This window comes from Mytilus californianus, unplaced genomic scaffold (genome assembly GCF_021869535.1).
Source record: "Mytilus californianus isolate M0D057914Y unplaced genomic scaffold, xbMytCali1.0.p SCAF_5, whole genome shotgun sequence".
Classification (NCBI taxonomy): domain Eukaryota; kingdom Metazoa; phylum Mollusca; class Bivalvia; order Mytilida; family Mytilidae; genus Mytilus; species Mytilus californianus.
In genome coordinates this window covers 23,871,196-23,895,837 of record NW_026262701.1, presented here as the reverse complement: position 1 = coordinate 23,895,837, position 24,642 = coordinate 23,871,196, and the positions used below count along the sequence as shown (strand labels likewise).

Below are 24,642 nucleotides of genomic sequence, written 5' to 3'. Positions count from 1 at the left end.
GTGATTGCTGCTGTCAGTGTAAAAGTGTAATATTGACTTAAAAAGTAAGTCCGTTTATCAGTAAAATACAGAATTTTAAAAAAAAAATTTAAATGCTATTTCTTGGTCTTGAAGATTAGCTTGTGTCCAAGTTTCATAATGTATCCCAGACTGTCTGTAAATATTAACTGTAAAAAACTAAGTCCATCTTTCAGAAAAATACTGAAAATGAAAATAATATATTTATCTCTTAATCATAAAAAAGCTTAAACCAAAGTTTCATAAAATTCTATGAAGGTTTGACAAAGTAATTGAGGTGTAACAAACTTTAACCCAAGACTGTATCTACTTGTAAACTATAAAAAAAAAAAACACTTAAGTCCATTTATCAGTAAAATACGGAAAAAGAAAATAAATATTTCTAAATTTTGATCTGGATACTGTATTTTGGTCATTATCAAGCTTCTGTCCAAATTTCAAAAAATTCCATGAAGGTTTGACAAAGTTATTGTTGATTGACAGCTTTAAACTCAGACTGAGCCCAAATGTTATCTGTAAAAAAAACTAAGTCCATTTATCAGTAAAATACAGAAAATTAAAAAAAAAAAAAATATTTTCAAAATTTCGCTCTGGATACTGTCTTTTGGTCATAACCAGAATGTGTCCTTAGTACATGGATGCCCCACTCCCACTATCATTTTCTATGTTCAGTGGACTGTGAAATTGGGGTCAAAACTCTTATTCGACATTAAAAGTAGAAAGATCATATCATAGGGAACATGTGTACTAAGTTTCAAGTTGATTGGACTTCAACTTCATCAAAAACTACCTTGACCAAAAACTTTAAACTGAAGTGACCAAAAACTTTAACCTGAAGAGGGACAGACGGATGAACGGACGGACAGACGATCAGATTTGACAAAGTTATTGATGACTGAAAAACTTTAACCTCAGACTGAATCTGAATATTAACTGGAAAAGAAACTAGTCATTTATCAGTAAAATACGGAAAAAATGAAAACAAAAATTTTCAAATTTTTCTCTGAATACTTTATTTTGGTCATAAACAAGCTTCTGTCTAAATTTCATATAATTCCATGAAGGTTTGACAAGTTATTGATGTCTAAAAAAAAAACACTGACTGAACCTGAATGTTGACGATGATGGAATCTAGGATTGCAATCACTCACTTTCGCAACATAAATGTTGCAGACTCGACAAAAATGGAAATGCAAGTGCTGAAATGCTGGTTTTTGTGAGTGACAAACTTAAATGAAAATCCTTTCATACAATGCCAAATGTGTCAATAATCTATATATCTTTTTTTTATTAAATTCAGTTTTATGCAAATAGTTGGATCAGGAAAGAAATCAAGAGAACAGCTGGATGATTACTTTTTAATGAACTTAAAATAATCAAAACAAAAATCCAGCTATTTGTGGGAACACTTCAAAATGAAGAAATTTAAAGCTAAAGTCTACTTTAAAATATAGGCATATGTTTAGAGGAAAGAATAACCTCACAAAACTTGAATGACTAACTTTTTAGGAATTAAGTTGTAAGAGGCTCAAATCATATAGGAGACTTCTGTTTTATTCAAATTACTGGTTCAATTGATTGTTTGCTGTTTAACAGCACTTTCAGCACAATTGCGCTATTTCATGGCAGTCAGTTTATATTGGTGGTGGAAGACAAAGTTCCCAGAGAGAACCATCAACCTTTGGTAGGAAAACTGACAACACTAGTCAATTAAGATTGGAACGAGGCCCCTTACTGGTTCAATGAACTCAAATAATTTTGTTATTAACTATACATGTCAGAGGATACACACCCTTTGGAGGTGAGCAACAATTTTATCAAGTACATTTATACCTTTCAAATCATTCAAAACACATGAGTTGGAAACTGCTTGCACAGAAAGTGGTTCATATATATTACCCACACAACTTGGACTTTATCTAAGTGTAATAATACCTATAGGTTCTATAAACTGGAAGAGTTTGTCTAGGACTTTAGTGGCAGCTTTATACTGTCTGAGATGGTAAAATATAACCGCTTGGTTAAAGTACAATACACTATGATCTACATCTTCTAAACTGTCACTGTTATCCATACTGATGTTAGCCTGGTCAAATAAAAATTGAAGTATAATATTATTATCAAGTTATGATATAGCAGTATATTATCATCAAGACACCCATAACTGTGTTCCTCAGTGATATTTACAAAATGCTTCGGAAATAACTGCCCATGTGATTACTAGAAAGACCAGGATGTAGAAAAAGTAATAACTGATCATGTAGCGTTAACAAATTTTTCAGCACAATTCCTTATCAGCCAATAATTAATATTTTTTTGTATAATATCCTTAAACTAGTCAGACTTTGAGGTCCAACACTCATTTATTTCACCATAATTTTCATCGCAGAAGGGACTAACTGACAGATTTCATTACTGATTGCCTTAATCAAAATACAATATGCAGTACCTGCCACAATTTAAATTAAAAAAACTTAATGCTTTTTAGCAGTTTGAAAACAGGGAAATATTTGCCAAATAAATTCCTTTGATATCCTTATTGAAAGATGCTACAGCTGTAATATTCCTCTGAACAATAACATATTGTATGATTAAAATACAACATTGCATGTACTTCCAACTCACTAAACCCAATTCTTAATGGGCTAAGTTCAGCAGGACATGCAGGAAGACTTGCCACCTACCAATACACATCCTTTTGACTCTTGAACAAAACAGACTTTTTATCTCCTAAATGCTGCAAGCTTAGTGGAAAAGCAAATACCAAGTTTCAAGTCTTTGGATTGACCTGGCCAGAAGTCAAACATACAAACTCTTCCACTCAAGGCAAACAGGCTTGCAAGAGACAGCAATGGCAATACCCAACAACACAACACTTTTAATTAACATGAAAACTGTTTGGAATTAAAATTATACCATCTGGCAAACTTTATCAAGGCTCTGTCTAAATTCATCTGTAGTCAAGAATCCACTTTGATAAAATTCTGCTACTGCTTTGTTGTGAACCACTTTAGGATCCATTGAACGTTCAACAAAAAGTTTGTGTGTAAGATTACAACAAGCACCATAGTTCTTCTTTTCAAATTCCTGTAGAGCTTGGCTGGCTATCTGTTTCTGGGGTTCTGTGACTGATGGTATAGGTGGTGGAATATCTACAGTCTCTTGAGGACAATCATCTTTGTTTTCTTGTGATGCCATTACTTATATGTAAATGTACCTGAAATAAAAATTAAAATAAAGTACATTTATCACTTACCAATATTAAAACTTCCAAAAATATAAAATGGAAGTTCTGGAAATTTGGGTCCATCAAATTTTAGAGTTTGGTGGTTGACCTGAGGTCAATTAGCGTAAAAGATGTCATCCAACAATTGGTTCTTACTGTGATTGCATTGTTTCATAGGAAATTTACAGGAAAGTGAACGAATTCGAAATTGGTCTAAACTCTCCAAAAGTGAAAGATCTTGGGAAATCTGGGAAACCATTTTTAAAAATCAGTAAGTCATTGATATCTTGAATGGAATTGTAACTTACCGGGATATTTTTGAAAATATTTGGAACCAACAAGCACACAAAAAGGTAAGAATTAGTATGTATGCAAACATTTCTAGTCGTCAGTGAAGATTTCATGGGAAAATTGGGTCTCAAAGTTGAGAGGAAAATTCTTTCTCAAAGTCCAACTGAAAAAAACGGCTTCAGCATTATACATTGTAGGAAGGTGTGACAGCAAAAAAATTTAAACAGCCTTTCAAGATGTTATAAAACACCTTATTGCTATTTATTCCATTCCGGATAAGTTCTGAAATTACACAACTCTTTCAAACCAGTTGAAGCTACATGTATCTGGGGCCCTGTTTAAACAATGTACTGTGCATAAAAAAATTCAAAGAGTTATGCTAAAACTGTTGTAAACACTTCAAACAATGCAGGGGGCCTCGGTGGCCGAGTGGTCTAAGTAGTTACTACTGTAATCACTAGCCAGTCAACACTGAGGTTGTGAGTTCGAAACCCGCTCATGCAGGTGCACTCGACTCCAATCTTAATTGACTAGGATTGTCAGTTTTCCTATCAAAGGCTGTGGTTTTCTCCGGGCACTCCGGCTTCCTCCACCAATAAAACTGGCCGCCACGAAATAGCCCAAAAGCGGTGCTTAAAAGAGGCGTTAAAACACCAAAAATCAAAATCAAACAATGCAAATTACTTTAATTTGTGTTTATAAAATTGGATCATAAACTATACAAACAAGACAAATTTCAAAATGTTCACTTTCTACACGTTTTCCTCCTCAGCTCATTACTGATGACTTTTTTTTTTGAACCACTTGACCCTTAACAGGAAGTTGTCTAAGTGACTGTTTTTTCCGGATTGGACTCAAATGAATGGAGAATAGCAGAAAGGCAGCTTAAACCAAAATCCTTCAATAGTAATAGTTGGTTCATTGAAATTAAAATGCTCTGTTTACTATATATTAAAGATAGAAAATATAGAAAACTTTTTCGACGATCTGCCAACAAAAACAAAATGGAAATCCTTTATAAACAATAAAGTGCAAATTTACTGGACCAACAAGATTCTTGATGACTCAAAGATGTTCTCAACTCTCCAATATATGAATTGTCAATATAACATCAGCAAAATACACCCACTGACAGCAAACAATAGAGACATTGTAAGGATTCCTACAAGAATCAAAATTACAACAGGAACACATATCTTTCAATCTAATTGAGCTGCATTCAATAAAAAAAGTCAGTCCAACATGTAAGCTATGTAACAAGAGTCCGGAAATTTTATCACATTTTCTACTGGCATGTAAATCACTGGAAACAGACAGGAAAAGATTGACTGAGATAATAGTCGATAGAGGTAGTGAACTTTTAGCAAAATCTTGCTTTGGAGATGATATAGACTTAGTTCAGCTAATAGTTAATCCTTTCTATTATGCTATAGATAAACAAAATAGTGATCTTAATCAAAGTATTGCTGGACTGGCTAGAAGGAGTGTACATGTGTAGACAACTAAATAACAATCTGCATATGAAGAGGTATGAACTGCTATTCAAACAACAAAAATGTGACAAGAAAAAACAGTCTATCATGTTGATAAGTAAAGTTAAAGCTTATTTTGACAGTATGCTGATGATCAAGGTGGGAACCTCCACAGGTATCATCAGTTTCAATCAATCAAGTAGACATTTGAGCAGACTGTATTGACCAATAATAAATGTTGGTTATTTTATGGGTGCATACGGGTTACAATCAAAGATAATTTTATCTTTTTATTGTGAAATTATTTATTAATTGTATATAACGGTGGCGCAACAGAAGAAGTCATTTTTTTTAATATACTAGGGCGTGTTTCATTGATCTCTTCTGTACATTTCCAGAACGTCTTCTGGTGAAGAGTCCAAAAAAATGAATCTGGACCTCTTCTGGAGATATTCTGTAGAAGAAGCAATAAAACAAAAAATCTATTTGCCGTCGAATATATCAGATTTTTTTTATGTTGGATGACATAAATGAAGTTTACGATAATTTATTAGAAAATTAAGATACTTCAATTTATTCAGTAGACATGATTGTAATAGTGTGCTATGTTTCAGCATTGGTGTAATTATACAATAAGTGTAAAAACAAACAAAATTGGTTGGAAGAAATCGCTGTGTTCGTGAAATTTTTTCTTTATACTTTACTAACTAAAATCTGACTTGAAGCGCCGACCATGTGATTTTTAGGTCATAATCTTAAACTGTACAAGAATTTTTCAATGTTTGTTTGGACATCTTGTCTATTAAATTTTTTAAAGTAAAGAACTGGATTATTTTTGCATATATAAAAGATATTGCAGAGTTCTCAAAATCTTTTTCCCTGGTGGCCCTTGTAGAAAATCTGATGGTCCTAACTATTATTTCTATTGCAAAATTTCGATGGTCAAAACCTTCGGACCACGACTTTTTGATTGTATATGTATACAAGGTATACATGGTCATTGCGTTTCTCATACTGTTTATTACTAAATCTGTTGATTGTGTAATGATTGATACTTTAGTATGGGGAACAAGATTTATTTGTTAGTTGTAATTGGCTTTGAACAAACTTTCAGAAACTGAAAATACTCTTATTTCGGTGCTTTGTCTCTATTGTCATAATGTTAGTTGGGTTTTATTTATTTGTGTCTCTTATCTTTTCAGTTATTACTATTGCAACTGATTTTTACAGTTTGACTTTGTTCTTATGTTGTACAGTTACACCACTGTCCCAGTTTAGGGAAGAATTGATCGATCATAAACATGTTTAACCCTGCCATATTCTTAATGTGCCTGTGCCAAGTCAGGAACATGTAGTTCAGTGGTTGTCGTTGGTTTATGTGTGTTGCCTCATAATTTATATTTGTAAATTGTTTTTCGTTATATATAATAAGGCCGTTAGTTTTTTCGATTCAATTATTTTACATTTTTCATGTCGGGGCCTTTAATAGCCGACTATACGGTATGGAGTTTTGTCATGGTTGACGGCCATATGGTTACCTATAATTCCTTATATCCCCTTAATTTGAACTCCAATGGATAGTTTTCTCATTGGCAATCATACCACATCTCCTTATTTTTATATTATATACCTGACTTTTAGACTCATGTTTTTCCAGAAAATGCATGAAATATCTGTCACTGGACGTTAAAATTCAGCAACAAACTACCAATCATTTTAAACTCATGTTGAATAAGGAGAAAACCATTTGCTATTTTTTTTTTTGGTGGGGGTGGGGGACATGAGGATTTTGAAAAGGAATATGGAGGCCTAGTGAAAGCTGAAAATAGGCATGGCAAGCTTAGGGACATGTATAATAAATCCGCAAAAAAAATTATCCTGCTCCCTCCCCCTTCCCCAGAATATAAAATAGTCGTCCCCTTACTTTGATTGTTCATGTAGTTTTTATATTTATCCAGGTTATCGTCCCAACAGGGATGTTCTAAGGCTGCAATACCATAAAAACTTTAATCACACAGCACACATTCTATTACATCTGAATTCATAAATTTATTAATGTCATTTAGACTATTAAACGACGCCATGTTTGTTATATGCCTCTGCCGTCTAAACCACCTATTTAAAAAGAAGAGATAGGAGAGGAACAGAAGATCTTCCCAATGCAAAAAAATAGAAATGGACCTCTTCTGGCTCACTACTGAAGAACAAAAAAACACGCCCTTATTGTGTAGTGGATTAGACATATTCTTTAACTTAAATTATAATTTTTGTGTGGTAAAGGACACTTTTTTATTCAACTCCGTTGGACTAGCACAGAGCACTGAATTTAGATCCAGAGAAATTATCCCGCCGGTACCAGTCATGTATTTTCACAATAACAACAAGATGATGATGGATGGCTGCTTACCGTCCAGCGGCAAATTAATATGCTTATAATTTCAGGACAAGAACATGTTAATGTAATATGACTATTAACCCTGCTTTTTACTAGACTGACACGCTGAGCAGGATTTTTAATGTGTTCACAAGGAAGACATGTCACCTTAACCGGACACATTATTCCGACTCCAAGCCAACAGTCTTTGCTCTTACTCGACCCGGCCGAGATTCGAACCCACAACCTCCCCCACTCGAGGCGAAGACAAGACCACCGAGGCAGTCACACACAATAACAAGAGCGTACTGTTGAATCTATAAGATCAGATTTTTTTTAAATCACTCGACATTATAATTATGAATACACTGTCGTATTTAAACAATACGAAAATACTCCCAAAGTGAGGGAAGAAGGATTTTTTTTCTGTCTGAGGTCACGACGGAGAGAATTTGCTCAATTTTCATCGTATAACAGGGATTTATACTTGATACAGGCATATATTTACTTGGTAGTTTATGTAAATAGTTTCAAAGTAATTAAAGTGGATACAAAATTTAGGTTACTCTGCTGTTTGTTGTTTTTCAAAAACCTGGCCTGGGCCTGGACTCAGCAGGCATCCATCTTGCCTTTGTGGGAAGTCTAATTTCATGATTTTATAACCGACTCAACTTATATTGTAGACTTAAGAAATAATATTCAAGACTTTTCACCGCTAACGATACAGGTACAGATAAAACTGAATAGTTTATTTGATAATACAAGCAATAAAATATTAACTATTGAGGTATGTTGCGTTTATAATTAATATGATAATATTTCATTAATTTAGGTTATTTTTTGTTGGGAACTACTTGTTCCTGGTTCATTAAAGTTACCATTTTTCCATTGAGGAATTGAGAATTTATAGCAGATTAAACTGACATCTGAAAGTTACAGTTACATCATAACAATATCCTATTAAAAGGGGAGTGTGTATATTTTGCTGGTTGCGGGTTGCGGGCTGCGGGTTGCGGGCTGCGGGTTGCGATCTAATAAGTCAGTTGAACAATAAATAGGGAAGAAAAAAAAAATCACCAAAACACTGTATATACTTGTAAAAGGTAATATTTGTGAAATTTCAAAAAATTGTGTAAGAATGTGTATTATTATTAACAGACTTTTAATGATTTATTGCTGGTCATTTATTATACCAAAATATATAGAAAATATCAAAACCAAAAATATCACTTATTATAGAATTGATAAAAAGTAAAAATTGTTAACCAGTTAGGCCAGTGCTTTTATCACACAAAGCAATGACACTATTTAAAGTGTACGAAAAGTAACTTTTCAGGAAGAAATTACATAATTTTCTTAAAATTTCCCTGAATTAAGTGTGATAATGAAAATAATGATCATACTTAATAATTCAAGTAATTTAAAAGTGTCCAAAGATTGCTAAGATTTTATCTTACTATGATTCTAGATCATCTCATATTTGTCATACATTTGGCATACAGACCTTAAACTATTTATGTGCAATAACACATTGCTTTGTGTTGTTATAGATTGTTATATTAAGGATATATTATCACTTTTCTTCCTATTTGTTTGTGTTTCTTCTTTTTCTCCTTTTCTTTAGATAAAACATGATTTTAATTGAAACCTATAGATAATTAGCCAGATTTACCAAATTTTTAAGGTCAGAAATTTATTGTGTGAATCGAACCATCTAATTTTAGGATGGATTTATTGGTTTTAGTGACAGATTCTTCAGACAAAATTTTATATAACTTGTTTGATATCTTCTGTCCAAACTCATTAAATAAAAGTAAAGGAGATGTAATAGTTATGTGCAATTCAGCATCCCTTTGCATATATATAAAAAAGACCTTTCATCCTTAAAATAAAAATGAAATAATTTTATAAAGTACCAAAACTTAATGAAAGAGAAGCCATAGAACATACAGCAAGTGAATACAAAGTGTCTTTACAAGACAGAAAACAATAAACTTGCGGAAAAGATGGTATACCGCAAACATGAGGTGCAAAAATTTGTACACCATATCCGGATTTCGGCAATTAATGTCTCTTCAGTGATGTTAGGAATCGAAACGGTATTTGGAATATATATATAATAAGTACGTCTGAAGCAGTGACGTGTTGTTTAGACGAATAATATATATATATTGTCAGATACAATTTGTTTAAGTTCAAAATTTACTATTCTAATGTTTCATTTCTATGGTCAGTCAATATGTCTTAATAAACTGGAGAAACAAATAAAGGTTTAAATCAAAATAAAATAATGTATATTTTTTTTCAAATTTGTGATACAGAAATACTTAATTTTTTTTTATTTTCATCATCTGGACTAAAGTCATCTTCTTTTAATATTCTTTTAATTATTTTTAACAAAATTTGATAGTTTTTTATTTCTTTCCCTTTTTCTTTAACCAATTTGCATGAAAGTTTGGCGAATTGTTTATATCTATAAGTTCCCTTACGATTTATATAAATTTTACATTTTACATTTCCGAATGATGTGGTTTTATTCATTAAAAAAAGGGGGGTTCCAGTTTTCGGACAATAACTCAAGAATGTTTTGAGCAGTTTTCATGAAACTTTGGTGACTGGTTTATATCTATTGAAATAACCTCCCTTTAGTTTTTATAAATTTCTGATATGACATTGAGAAGTTATGGAACTTTATTCATAGAAAAAGCGACAGGCGTATCATGCGCTCATGCCACAGCTCTTCATTAACGTTAAACCTGTAAAGGAAAATTAGTATTTAGATTTTTATGTAACTTTGTAATTTAATGAAATAGAGCAGCCCGCAACCCACAACCCGCAGCCTGCAGCCCGCAACCTGCAGCCCGCTAAATAGTGAGTCTGTTAAAAGGGTATAACTACAGGTTAACTCTCAATTTTATATAATAATTGTCATCATAGATTTTTTTTCTTCAGGTCAAATATTTACTTAAACAGTCCAAACATTGGACTTTCACAAACACATTTTAAAAAACAAATACAACATAAATAGTGATATCAGATATATAAACAGAGCCTGATTTATAGTACAGAGATTGGCAAATAGAATTTTTATGCCCCCGCCGTAGCGGTGGGGGCATTAAGTTTTACCCTTGTCCGTCTGTACGTACGTACATACGTACGAACGTCCGTCCGTACGTCCCAAAATTGGTTTCCGTTCTCTAACTTGAGTTTGCCTCAACAAAATGTTATGAAACTTATACACAATGCTTATTACCACAAAACACAGATCAAGTTTGAATTTTGGTGGCATCGCTTTAACCGTTCTAGAGTTATGCCCCTTTATAAATGGAAAAATTGCTAAATTTTTAGTTTCCGTTCTCTAACTTAAGTTTGCCTCAACCAAATGTTATGAAACTTATATACAATGCTTATTATCACAAAACACAAATCAAGTTTGAATTTTGGTGGTGTCACTTCAACCGTCCTAGAGTTATGCCCCTTTATAAATGGAAGAATTGCAAAATTTTTAGTTTCTGTTCTCTAACTTAAGTTTGCCTCAACCAAATGTTATGAAACTTATACACAATGCTTATTACCACAAAACACAGATCAAGTTTGAATTTTGGTGGCGTCACTCTAACCGTTCTAGAGTTATGTCCCTTTATATATGTAAAAAAAATGCAAAATTTTTATTTTCTTCTAAATATCAAGTTATTTTTAAAATTGGAGTTATCGTCCTTTGTCCATGATTATAGTTGAATCAACTACAATCAATGCTTTATACAATGCAATGTTTAATTTTGACTTTCACTGATAAAACACAGATCAAGTTGAATTTGGGTAGTGTCACTTTAACCATTATTGAGTTATGCCCCTTTATGAATAGAAAAAGTGCTGAATTTTTAGTTTCTGTTCTCTACTTAAGTTAGCCTCAACCAAATGTTATGAGACTTACACACAAAACTCAGATCAAGTTCAAATTTGGGTAGCGTCACTTTTACTGTTCTTCAGTTATGTCCCTTTATAACTATATGATATGCAAGCGGGGGCATCATCTGTGTCCACATGTGGACACTATCCACATTTATTTTTATTATATGGCACAATATGACATGGGTAAACTTGTGCCCAGCATATCGTAATGCAGTGCTGTCAAGTCTCACACAATTTGCGTGCGCGAGTCCAAGATTGGTTAATAAAAATCTTGAATCTTGGTATAAATTCGTTGGCCTTGAGACAACTTAGAAAGTCAACATGGACTGCCACAAAGTCAACTCAGACAGTCTATATAATGTCAATTTAACCATTTAAAATATCATTTTCCTACGCAGGTCAGTGGTTCTTTCCGGCTTCATCCATTGATACAGACTAACCCCACAAAATAACCAACAGTGGTGAAAGTAGCTTTAAACACCAATCAATCAAATAGATAAAACAACTTTATGGACATTTCTGAGGTGTCTTATTGACAATACCAGATGTTGTTATAGGCAGTATTAGATGTCTTCGGGCCTAGTTGACAAATGGTTGACTAGCACCTGCAGAGACAATGTTAACTATCTAATCTATTGGAATATCTTTTACATTTCCCTTGTATTTGTCAAAAAGAGACAAAAATCATCTGAAGAATAGTAAAATTAAACATCATTATGAGCATGATGAGACAGATGTAACCTGTGTAAGAGGACAAAGTTTGTTAGTTAGTCCTGTAAAATAATCTGACTTGTTTTTATGCCCCCGCCCTGTCAGAGTGATTGGCATCACTTTTGCCGTTCTTGAGTAACTTTTTATTTATGATGTCATTATCTATGTAAACAAAGAAACTTCACTGTTGATTTCAGGTAAAGTTTTTATCTTATTAAAGTATTAATTAAAATTCTTATTATATCTACATGAAATCTGAGTAGAAAGACACATTTGCAAGATGGTTTTATTTTTGTTTACAAAAATCTCTAGATTTTATTTGCTGAGTTTTCCCTTAAACTCATTTTTTGTTTTCACTTCTTTTCTTATAAAATTTGTTAGACTTTACTCAGAATAAATTTTGAAGTGTAAACATAGCCTTTTTTGCCTTAAGACTGTGATGAACCATGCATAAGGTTTTTTATATGGCAGATGTTTTGTCAGCAACTTAACAGTAGAAAGAAAGACAACTAGATGGCAACATATGGTTCTCAACTATAGTCAGGTGGATAGCGATAGTTTTCATATAGTCTTTTATTGTAAAACGATATTTTTGAATTATTATTTGTGAACGGATCCTTGGATGGCAAAGTGAGTCCCTGTTTAAAAAGAGCTTAAGAGGAAAACAATTTTTGTTAAGTAAATATGATGATGATGCATGAGTCAATTCTTCGTTGATTTTAAATTGATTACAAAAAAGATTAAAACAATCAGCTTTCCTAGTTCACAAGGTATGTGTATGTAAAAGATGCAATTTCACTTTCACCATTCATTGTAGGTCCCCAGTTTGTCATTAAAAGGACCAGTCAAAAACACAGGAAAAAGTATAAAATTACGGTGAAACTCTGTTGGTTAAAACTATTAGTACCATATATTAAGCTCTAAATTGCCAAGGGTCTTTAAAATTTTGTGAATAAATTTAACTATAAAAAAATCTGCCATCAACACCAAGTTCCACAAATGACAAAAAAAATCATTAAGGTACAAATGTATGATAAAAGAGGGACGAAAGATACCAGAGGGACAGTCAAACTCATAGATCGAAAACAAACTGACAACGTCATGGCCAAAAATAAAAGGACAATCAGACAAATAATAGTACAGGTGACACAACATAGAAAACTAAAGACTAAGCAACAATAACCCCACCAAAAACGGGGGGTGATCTCAGGTGCTCCGGAAGGGTAAGCAGATCCTGCTCCACATGTGGCACCCGTCGAGTTGCTTATGTTATTACAAATCCGGTAAATAGTCTAATTCGAAAAGATAACCATTGAAGAGCCTTACTTGGGTAATGCACCACTATTTCAAAGTGTTTTTTGCACTTTAAGTCTAAGTGAATATTATTCTGAACCAGTCCTCAATCAGAACAGCTGAAATGGTTTATTTAGAAAATACATATGTTTTATTTTTGTAGAATATCTTCATTATGCCACTGGAGGATGGAAGGTTATGTAAGGCAACTTTCGCCCTGAGCTGATTTTGGTTCCCTGAGGCACAGTTTGGCTGTCTGCCTGGTGTGATCACAACCAAAGTGGGATTCACAGGTGGAACCACAAAGAATGCTACCTATCGTAACATGTATGACATTATCATAATCATATATGATCAATCTGCTACAAATACGTATTATCTTACAACTTCAAAAAAATGTGTGTGATAATTTATCTGGTCAAATTGATTTCAAGACATTAATTAAAAGAATAATATTTGCTTAATTTTATCGCTTCATTTCAACAAAAAATGAAAACAACATGTTATAAATTTCATGCTCTGAAGCGCTTTTCTGGATTTACCTTCATCGGGAAAGATCAAAGCAGAATATTTGAAAGCCAAGGATGTATAAGAACCAAAACAGTTGAAGAGCTATATTATCAAAAAGGACCTAAAAAAATAGCCAAATCCATCTAAGGTATATGAATAAAACAGTATCTTAATTATGCCACTGGAGGATGAAAGGTTATGTAAGGCAACTTTTGATCTGATCTGATTTGACAAACAAATGAATGTTAAATTTTGAATTGCATATGTTTTTGGTTTACTGTCTAAATGATATCTATCCGACATTTCTTTGTATTCATAACAACAAACGTATTCTGAAATGTTCATTAAAATTTCATGGAACATACATATGTGAAAAATAGGAATACGTTTTACTCTGAAAACAGTTATATGTTGTAACATTTCTTCATTTAATTTTACCAGAAATGATTAATAATTGTGTCAATTGTAGATAAATTTTGTTTTAATTGGCAATGACATGAAGAAATATTTAAATGAATGGTACAATGTACCGGTATGCAAGATAGGGAAAACTTTATGCAGTAATAAGCACAGAATGTTTCATTTTATTTATGGCAATGAAATGGTTATGAACTGATTTCAACTGTAAAATATTTTGTAGTGGAGATCATACAGAAACTATTAGCTTAGAGTATGATCCCAGTAAGGTAAGCTATGGTGACCTCCTGAAGAAATTTTGGTCATTCCACAATCCTACTGTGTCTCATGGAACCCAGTACATGTCAGCCATCTTTTATCATAACACTAAACAGAAATTGGAAGCAGAAGAATCAAGGAATGAACAACAGAAAAAAATGGTACAACCAATACTTACTCAGATAAAGAAAGCTGATACTTTTTATGATGCTGAAGAGTAAGATATACTTATAACATATATAAGTTATACATACTGTGGACTCGTGGGTACCAATTTTCGTGGCTTGAGGAAAACTTGTATTTTCCGGGGTTATTTGATTTCAAGGCTAAAGAAAATTTGTTCTTCGTTGAATATCTAATTTTGTGGTATACCTTTATCCAGGAAATCCACAAAAATGGATATCCCACAAATAATGATGAATCCACAGTATCTGTGAAACAACAACAATCAGCTCAGCGGTTAAAGAATAGAATAGAATAGAATATTTTTATTTCCCAAACTACAGGGCCCATAAAGGGCATAAAGTCAGATTAAACCTTACAAACATACATAACTCATGTAAGAAGTTAAAGCTTATGAACATAAACAACTCATGTAAGAAGTCAAAGCAAAAACAACTCATGTAAACCAGCAGCTGGTTGTACGAATGTGTCATTAGTCTAATGAGTCATTAGGTCTTCATTAGCCTAATGCATCATAAAGGCTTAATGAGGACTTAATGACCCATTAGGCTAATGCCACGTTCGTACAACCGGCTGCAGTGCCTTAGCTACTTTGCCTGCTATGCTATCATTGTGTTGACCTTTTAGCCAGCTACAAAACCCAGTAAATTTGGTATACACCCCACCCTTCCTGAAATAATGTTATAAAAAAATGCATTTATGCCTTACAGAAAAGAAGTTTGCACAACTGATCGATTGATTGATTGTTGGTGTTTAGCACCACATTTAGCTCAATTGGCTATATCTTGGCTGTCAGTTTTTATTGGTGCTGGAAGCCAAAGAGAGAGAGAGGAAAATTTACAAACCTTTTCAATTAAGATTGGAATCGAATGCACCTGCCATGTGCAGGGTTCAAACTCACAACCTCAGTGTTGACAGGCTGGTGATACAGTAGAATAACTACTTAGACTTCTCGGCCATCGAGGACCCTCTGCACAACTCAGGCTTATAATAAATGAATACAGAGTAAATCAGATATCGTTTATCACTTGATATATATTCTCAGAGAAACAAAATTTTTGCTTTTATTCTTTTAGTTACCATCAAAAGTACCAATTGAGAAAGTATCATGAGATATTAGATTGCCTTAATCTAAGTAATGAAGAGCTAATAACTTCCCCTGTTGCTGCCCGTTTAAATGGTTACTTAGGAGGATATGGATCAGCTAAAGCTTTTGAAGAGGTGAGAAAGATTTTTAATCCATTTAAATATTATTTATCTAATTACACATTCTTATGTTATGTCCTGTTTTTGCTCTAGAGTATTTTCCATGAGCTACAAATGAACATTAAATGCCATAAAAAAAAAAACATAAAAATTAACAACAAGATGTTTTGAGAGCACCTTTTTTTTCAGATGATTAAAATGAAATTAGGACCATAAATGTATTATTAGCCACATTTTAGTCAAAAAGCGAGACTAAGGCATGCTGCTTCTGGCGACGATAGTAGTGTTGGCGATGGCGACAACAATTTGTAGAAGTTTGTGATTAGGTCAGACAAAGATGAACCATTACCACTAATTGTAAATCACTGATATTTGGTATGCAGTTGTATTAGTATTGGCACATCTCTTTATATGGAGATTATTGGCCTAGCCACTTTAGTTTTGGTCTGTTGACTTTTAAACTATTGCTTAGTTTAAATGTTAAAGTTTGTGGTTAGTTCAGTATAAGAAGAACCACTTATGATAAGTCAGTGATATTTGGTATGCAATTGTATACACATTGGCACATCTCATTTCAATGGAGTTTGTTTGACCCTGCCCCTCAGTCTGGGTCTTTCTAGTGGTGGCTGTGTCACCAATTTGGTAAAGTATGTGATAAGGTCAGTTTAAGGGGAACCATAGTAGATCAATGATATTGGGTATACAGTTGTATTAGTATTGGCAAACTCATTTCCATGGAGAATATTGGCCCTATCCCTAAAGTCATGGTTTATTGACTTTAAATCTATTGCTTAGTTTAAATGTTAAAGTTTGTGATTAGGTCAGTATAAAGGGAATCACAAATGGTTAGTCAATTAAATTGGTATGTAGTTGTATTAGCATTGGCACATCTCATTTCCATGGAGATTCTTTGGCCCCACCCCCTCAGTCTTGGTCTATTTGACATTAAAACTGTTACTTAGTCTACATGATAAATTTTTGTTTAGGTCAATCTAAGGGGAACCACTTGTTGTATGTTTATGATATTGGGTATACAGTTGTATTAGCATTTCCACATCTCATTTCCATGGAGATTATATTGACTGCCTCCTCATCATTGCTTTTAAAGTTTTGCATTGTTTACATCTTAAAGTTTGTGTTTAGGTCAGTTTAAAGGGAACCATTTATGATAAGTCGATGGTTTAGATAATTTCAACATTTGCATTATATTATTACAATTACATAAAGGGGAGACATTTCTCTGTGTCAACATTTTATTAAACAAGTGTTTTTCTTGTAATGTGTATGAGGGCTGTAGGTAACATAACTAATTGTATGTATTATAGCTTACTGCTGATAGGTATTACATTTAAATACTTTGAAATAGTTTTGATTTGTGTTTTTTATTTGTCATGTTTTTGCATAGACACTATATACCATGCTTGTATTTTTCAGGAATGTGAAAATTTAGGACTTCCACACAAAGTCAGATCCCTTGTGTCCAGGAAGCTGCAAAATAAGCTTTAAGCATATGGAAAGTGACTTTTCCAATAACAGTGTACATTTATTTATAGTCAGTCATACATTGATGTCACACAAATTGTAATTGCAAGGTTTGCTGTAACCATTTTTCTGTTTGTAATTTATTGTACAAAATATTGGACATGATTAACATCATAATAAAATAAAAACTCACAGTTTAAATTCAACTGATAATCATCTAGAACATTACATTGAACTGATTCAAGAGTGACATTTATTTATATTGTTTTGTTGTTGGTTGTGGATGATTTGCAGTGAAAATTGTGTATGTCCATTAAAGTCTGAATTTACAGATCTTCAGTAAGGCCGAGTTCTGGAAACCCTATCATCCAGTCAGGAAAGAAAACATGCACAAAATATATGACTTTATAATTTGAAAGTTTACACTGTTGTTCATGTAGTATGTGAACATTTTACTGAAAAGCTTGAAAAAACCCATTTTAACAAAATAAGAAAAATGATAAAATTTTAATGTACTTGAGATTAAGCAAGAACATACAGGTATCCAATACTGAAATACAGTATGTCCAAAAGAAAATGTGCCTACTAGACAGGGCAGTACAATTGAACAAAGCTTAAATAATGGTTGTGATTATGAAAAATTAGTATTTTAAAAAACCAAACCTTTACTTTCATTACACTAATGAAGACCTTATATGATGATGTGATCTATATTTTTTTTGTTTTTTTTTTTTAGTTTTCCTTCCAATTTGTGTCTGTACCAAGTCAGGTTATCTTGAATATGTGTTGTTATTCTTTATATGTATGTCTTTTTGGGGAGGATTAGGGGATTGGTGTGGTTTGTTTTTACTGTTAAATATTTTTAGAAGTTCCTGTTATCCTTTTTATATATCTATTATTTCATAAAACTGAGAAATTCATATACTTTTGTTATAACATGATCTTAAGACATTTATATTTTGGTCATTTATGAAGATCATAAATCAAATTTATTTTATGATTGGATGTTAAGACTGATTTATAATTTTGTTTTTTGATAACATTGTGATATTATGCATATCTGTGATTTCAATAAAATCTTTCACTACATCATGGAGTTTTTTTGGGGGTTTATTCCTGCATGTATTGTCTAAATCTAAAATTGTACAGATCTGTTTAGTGTAAAAGTTCATATACATTTTAAGTCATTGTTGAATTGTTATCTTCTTTTAATATGCTGAATCTAACCATGGAATTAGATTTTGGATATTGGACCATTAAGTACATTAAATGTCCCATTTAAAATTTTTAAGTTATCTGACCACATTTATTCTGTGTCAGAAATCTATAATGTGTCAAATATTTAATCACTATCCAAATTCAGAGCTGTATCAAGCTTGAATATTGTGTCCTGTTCAGAGTTCGACCTCTGCGGTCGTATCCAGCTGCTCCAGGCAGAGCGTATTTTTTAGTATGCCAGTGCTCCTTATATGCTGCTGTGGTTCACTCCTTTTTGTATACTTTCATTTACCACAAATTATACTCTTCATTATTGTCAAGTGTAATTCAAGGGATTTGGAAATTGGTACCGGTATTTGCTGCTTCTCTGCTAAGCATGCAGCATTGAGGAGTAACAGCAAAGACTAATCAGCCCAGAGTCAGAATAATGTGTCAGTATAAAAATAAAGACATGTGGTATGATTACCAATGAGACAACTATCCACAAAAGTTCAAATAAAGTGGATGTTAGCCATTATAGGCAATTATACAGCCTTTAACAATGAGAAAAACCCATACCGTATAGTGGGCTATAAAAGGCCCAGACTTGAAAAATGTGAAACAATTGAGAAAACTAATGGCCTAATTTTTAACAAAACAATTTACTAAAAACAAATATGAGACATGAACCAATGACAACCACTGAACTACAGGTTCCCAACTTGGGACAGGCACATAAGAATGTGGTGGCGCTTAACCCTCTCTGTAACCTGGATCTTCTTGCATACTAGCATCCAACTTGGCGTGTAGTTCTTGTACCAAGGTGAATTCATATTTATATCACATTGTTCTCATCCTTAATATGCATTTTATTTTCCACTGGACATTAAACAGACTGACATCATTATCAAGTGACTCATTTTTATACGACCGCAAAAAAATTTTTGTGGTCGTATATTGGTATGACGTTGGCATCGTCGTCGTCGTCGTCGTCGTCGTCCAGCGTCGTCGTCCGAAGACGCATTAGTTTTCGCACTCTAACTTTAGTTTAAGTGAATGGATCTCTATGAAATTTTACCATAAGGTTCAATACCACAAAAGGAAGGTGGGGATTGATTTTGGGGGTTATGGTACCAACAGTTAAGGAATTAGGGGCCAAAAAGGGGCCAAAAATAAGCATTTTCTAGATTCCAGACAATAACTGTGGAACGGTGTATGGATCTCTCTGAAATTATACTACAAGTTTCCATACCACAAAGGGATGGTTAGGATTTGCTTTGGGGGTTATTGCTCAAACTGTTTAAGAATTAGGGGCAAAAAAGGGGGAAAAACAAGGTTGTCCTCATTAATGGACAAATACTTTAGTACAAAACATAATTTAAAGCAGTGTAAGGGAGATAAATCAAATACATCATTGAAATTATCTCCCTTACACTGCTTTTAAATTATGTATAAAGTAATGGTTAATGAACAATTAAGATAATTTAAAACAGTGTAAGGGAGATAAATCAAATACATCATTGAAATTATCTCCCTTACACTGCTTTTAAATTATGTTTAAAGAAATGCATATTTATAAAGGAAGACCAGTATCGCGCATTAGATTTGTAAAATCTTTGACCACATTTATTTATTTGTTATGCCTAATCTAACCGTGTATTTAGATTTTTAATTTTGGGTCCAGTTTTCAAATTGGTCTACATTAAGGTCCAAAGGGTCCAAAATTAAACTTTGTCTGATTTTAACAAAATTGAATATATGGGGTTCTTTGATATGCTGAATCTAAACATGTATTTAGATTTTTGATTTTTGGCCCAGTTTTCAAGTTGGTCCAAATTGGGGTCCAAAATTAAACTTTGTTTGATTTCAACAAAAATTGAATATATGGGGTTCTTTGATATGCTGCATCTAACCATGTATTTAGATTTTTTATTTGTGGACCCCGCTATCAAATTGGTTCATATTGAGGTCAAAAGGGTCCAAAATTAAACTTTGTTTGATTTCATCAAAAATTGAATTATAGGGGTTCTTTGATATGCGAAATCTAACAGTGTTTTTAGATTTTTAATTTTGGGTCCCGTTTTTTAAATTGGTCTACATAAAGGTCCAAAGGGTCCAAAATTAAACTTAGTTTGATTTTAACAAAAATTGAATTCTTGGGGTTCTTTGATATGCTGAATCTAAACATGTGTTTAGATTTTTGATTATTGGCCCAGTTTTCAAGTTGGTCCAAGTTGGGGTCCAAAATTAAACTTTGTTTGATTTCAACAAAAATTGAATATATGGGGTTCTTTGATATGCTGAATCTAAACATGTATTTAGATTTTAGATTTTTGGCCCAGTTTTCAAGTTGGTCCAAATTGGGGTCCAAAATTAAACTTTGTTTGATTTCAACAAAAATTGAATATAAGGGGTTCTTTGATATGCTGAATCTAACCATGTATTTAGATTTTTTATTTGTGGGCCCGCTATCAAATTGGTTCATATTGAGGTCAAAAGGGTCCAAAATTAAACTTTGTTTGATTTCATCAAAAATTTAATTATTGGGGTTCTTTGATATGCCAAATCTAACCGTGTATTTAGATTTTTAATTTTTGGTCCCTTTTTTTGAATTGGTCTACATTAAGGTCCAAAAGGTCCAAAATTAAACTTAGTTTGATTTTAACAAAAATTGAATTTTTGGGGTTCTTTGATATGCTGAATCTAAACATGTGTTTAGATTTTTGATTATGGGACCAGATTTCAAGTTGGTCCAAGTTGGGGTCCAAAATTAAACTTTGTTTGATTTCAACAAAAATTGAATATATGGGGTTCTTTGATATGCTGAATCTAAACATGTATTTAGATTTTACTTTTTTGGCCCAGTTTTCAAGTTGGTCCAAATTGGGGTCCAAAATAAAACTTTGTTTGATTTCAACAAAAATTGAATATATGGGGTTCTTTGATATGCTGAATCTATCCATGTATTTAGATTTTTTTATTTGTGGGCCCGCTATCAAATTGGTTCATATTGAGGTCAAAAGGGTCCAAAATTAAACTTTGTTTGATTTCATCAAAAAATGAATTATTGGGGTTCTTTGATATGCCAAATCTAACCGTGTTTTTAGATTTTTAATTTTGGGTCCCGTTTTTTTTTAATTGGTCTACATTAAGGTCAAAAGGGTCCAAAATTAAACTTAGTTTGATTTTAACAAAAATTGAATTCTTGGGGTACTTTGATATGCTGAATCTAAACATGTGTTTAGATTTTTGATTATATCCCAGTTTTCAAGTTTGTCCAAGTTGGGGTCCAAAATTAAACTTTGTTTGATTTCAACAAAAATTGAAATATGGGGTTCTTTGATATGCTGAATCTAACCATGTATTTTGATTTTGGACATTGGACCATAATAGGTAAATTAAAAAAATTGAAGTTCTTAGACCACATTCTTTCTGTGTCAGAAACCTATGCTGTGTCAAATATTTAATCTCAATCCAAATTCAGAGCTGTATCAAGCTTGAATGTTGTGTCCATACTTGCCCCAACTGTTCAGGGTTCGACCTCTGCGGTCGTATCAAGCTGCGCCCAGCGAAGCATTTTATTAAAAATTCACAGCTATTTAACAGCAACCACAAACAAGTTTCATGTATTTAGATCAAAGCTTTACCATGTGATGTATTTTCAGGGCATGGTGTCCTATGGATTCATATTCTTGTTTCATAAGGAAATGCAGACATTAAATTTTGTAAATTTTTTGGTACATTCAAATTAAAAGTTCTATACATTTTGTACTATAATGCTGTAGATAATTACTTTAGATATATCATGTAACTAGTTATTTTTTTACTTTCTGTAAAATACATATGAAAAAAGGAGACATTGGATAAAAACAAGAGAGACAGCATTTCAAAAACACAAGTAAACCAAAAATAAACATCTATAGACCTTCAAGCATACACAAATATATTTTACTAATCACAGCAACAACAAATCAGTTCTTGTAATTTTTGCAGACCTTTATTTGAAAATTAATGTATCAACCATGCCTGGGTCTATTTCATTCTTGCCTGATAAATACTTCTGTAGGGGCCAGCTGAAGACTGCCTCCAAGTGCAGGATTTTCACACTGTGTTGAAGACCCATTGGTGGCCTTGGGCTGTTTTCTGCTCTTTGGTCGGGTAGTTGTCTCTTTGACGCATTCAGCGTTTCCATTCTCAATTTTATTCTATCAACCAGCAATTGAACCAGAATTTATATGTATACATAAAAAGAAGATGTGGTATGATTGCCAATGAGACAAATCTCCACAATAGACCAAATGACACAGAAATTAACAACTATAGGTCACCGTATATATATTATGAAGTAATGATTCCAGTCATGTTTTAAAAAGTAATAAAATGCTCCGCTGGGGCGCAGCTTGATACGACCGCAGAGGTCGAACCCTGAACAGTTGGGGCAAGTATGGACACAACATTCAAGTTTGATACAGCACTGAATTTGGATTGTAATTAAATATTTGACACAGCATAGGTTTCTCACACAGAATGAAAGTGGTCTAAGAACTTAAAATTTTTTAATTTACCTATTCAAACCATATCATTATTATTTGCTTTTATATATGAATCAGAAATAACCAATTGAAAATGGAAAATTTTAAAGAAAAAAAAAATCCCCCCCAATTTTTTGAACCCCCTTATGATTCATCACCCCCAAACTCAATCCCAGCCTTCCCTTTGTGGTATGGTACCTTGCAGTACAATTTCAGAGAGATCCATACACTTGAACACAAGTTATTGTCTGGAAACTAGAAAAATGCTTGTTTTTTGGCCCCTTTTTGGCCCCAAATTCCTAAACGTTTAGGGCAATTACCCCAAAACTCAAACCCAGCTTTCCCTTTGTGATATGGAACCTTGCAGTACAATTTCATAAAGATCCATACACTTACACACAAGTTATTGTCCTGAAACTAGAAAAATGCTTGTTTTTTTGCCCTTTTATGTCCCCTTATTACTAAAAATTTGAGGGAATTACCCCCAAAATCAATCCCAGCCTTCCCTTTGTGGTATGGTACCTTGCAGTACAATTTCAGAGAGATCCATACATTTGAACACATGTTATTGTCTGGAAACTAGAAAAATGCTTATTTTTGGCCCCTTTTTGGCCCCTTATTCCTAAACTTTATGGGCAATTATCCCCAAACTCAATTCCAGCTTTCCCTTTGTGATATGGAACCTTGTAGTACAATTTCATAAAGATCCATACACTTACACACAAGTTATTGTCACGAAACTAGAAAAATGCTTGTTTTTTGCCCCTTTTTGGCCCCTAATTCCTAAAATTTGGAGGCAATTACCCCCAAAATCAATCCCAGCATTCCCTTTGTGATATGGAACCTTGTGATACAATGTCAGAGAAATCCATACACTTACGCACAAGTTATTGTCATGAAACTAGAAAAATGCTTGTTCTTTGCCCCTTTTTGGCCCCTAATTCCTAAAATTTGGAGGCAATTACCCCTAAATCAATCCCAGCATTCCCTTTGTGATATGGAACCTTGTGGTACAATGTCAGAGAGATCCATACACTAACACACAAGTTATGTCTGGAAGTTACAAAAATGCTTATTTTTGGCCCCTAATTCCTTAACTGTGGGTACCATAACCCCCAAAATCAATCCCCACCTTCCTTTTGTGGTATCGAACCTTATGGTAAAATTTCATAGAGATCCATTCACTTAAACTAAAGTTAGAGTGCGAAAACTAATGTGTCTTCGGACGACGATGCCGGACGACAACGACGACGACGCCAACGTCATACCAATATACGACCACAAAAATTTTTTGCGGTTGTATAAAAATGTGGATTTGATTTTACAGATTCATAACATAGGATTTGCACTATCTTTATTCTGAAATAAACATTGTGAATTTATTTAGAACCCATGTTTGGAAAGTTAAATATGAACAAAACTTAAGTATGACCCCACTGAAACATAATAAAAAGAAAAGCTAAATATTTTAAGGTCAAGTTTAATTTTCTTGCTTTAGTCTGAGTTAGGTTACATAATTCAACTGAACATAACAACAGTTTCCACTTGGGAGATGATAAA

General features: G+C 33.0%; 2 protein-coding genes and 1 long non-coding RNA gene across 4 annotated transcripts in view; 2 read left to right on the top strand and 1 right to left on the bottom strand.

Moving 5' to 3' along the window:
- LOC127703045 (CCR4-NOT transcription complex subunit 10-like) overlaps positions 1-8,022 on the bottom strand; it is a 34,004-nt gene extending 25,982 nt beyond the window's left edge. The window contains exons 1-3 of one of the 2 annotated variants that reach the window (XM_052207435.1): positions 7,948-8,022; positions 2,935-3,235; positions 1,954-2,104 (exon numbers count right to left, since the gene is read on the bottom strand). In XM_052207435.1, coding sequence (XP_052063395.1) covers positions 1,954-2,104; positions 2,935-3,216 — 433 coding nt within the window. In that variant the 5' untranslated portion in view covers positions 3,217-3,235; positions 7,948-8,022. Of the gene's footprint in view, positions 1-1,953; positions 2,105-2,934; positions 3,236-7,889 lie in introns of both variants that reach the window. The other variant, XM_052207434.1, reaches the window with a different exon arrangement.
- Positions 8,023-8,359: 337 nt separating this feature from the next.
- LOC127703055 (uncharacterized) lies at positions 8,360-13,618 on the top strand. Its single transcript, XR_007982640.1, has 3 exons — positions 8,360-8,484; positions 10,195-10,252; positions 13,461-13,618. It is a non-coding gene; the product is annotated as an uncharacterized LOC127703055 (long non-coding RNA).
- Positions 13,619-14,447: 829 nt separating this feature from the next.
- LOC127703052 (peptide methionine sulfoxide reductase-like) lies at positions 14,448-18,442 on the top strand. The gene is made up of 3 exons (XM_052207444.1): positions 14,448-14,699; positions 15,742-15,886; positions 17,306-18,442. The coding sequence occupies exons 1-3, from the start codon at positions 14,566-14,568 to the stop codon at positions 17,375-17,377; spliced, it is 351 nt and encodes a 116-aa protein (XP_052063404.1). The 5' UTR covers positions 14,448-14,565; the 3' UTR covers positions 17,378-18,442.
- Positions 18,443-24,642: the final 6,200 nt, after the last annotated feature.

What these genes read in the sequence shown, in the direction of transcription:
- LOC127703052 (XM_052207444.1), top strand. Translation starts at nt 14,566, where the DNA reads ATGTCAGCCATCTTTTATCATAACACTAAACAGAAATTGGAAGCAGAA. An exon ending in ACTTTTTATGATGCTGAAGA is followed by an intron (nt 14,700 to 15,741) that starts GTAAGATATACT and finishes TTATTCTTTTAG; the next exon opens with TTACCATCAAAAGTACCAAT. An exon ending in CAGCTAAAGCTTTTGAAGAG is followed by an intron (nt 15,887 to 17,305) that starts GTGAGAAAGATT and finishes TGTATTTTTCAG; the next exon opens with GAATGTGAAAATTTAGGACT.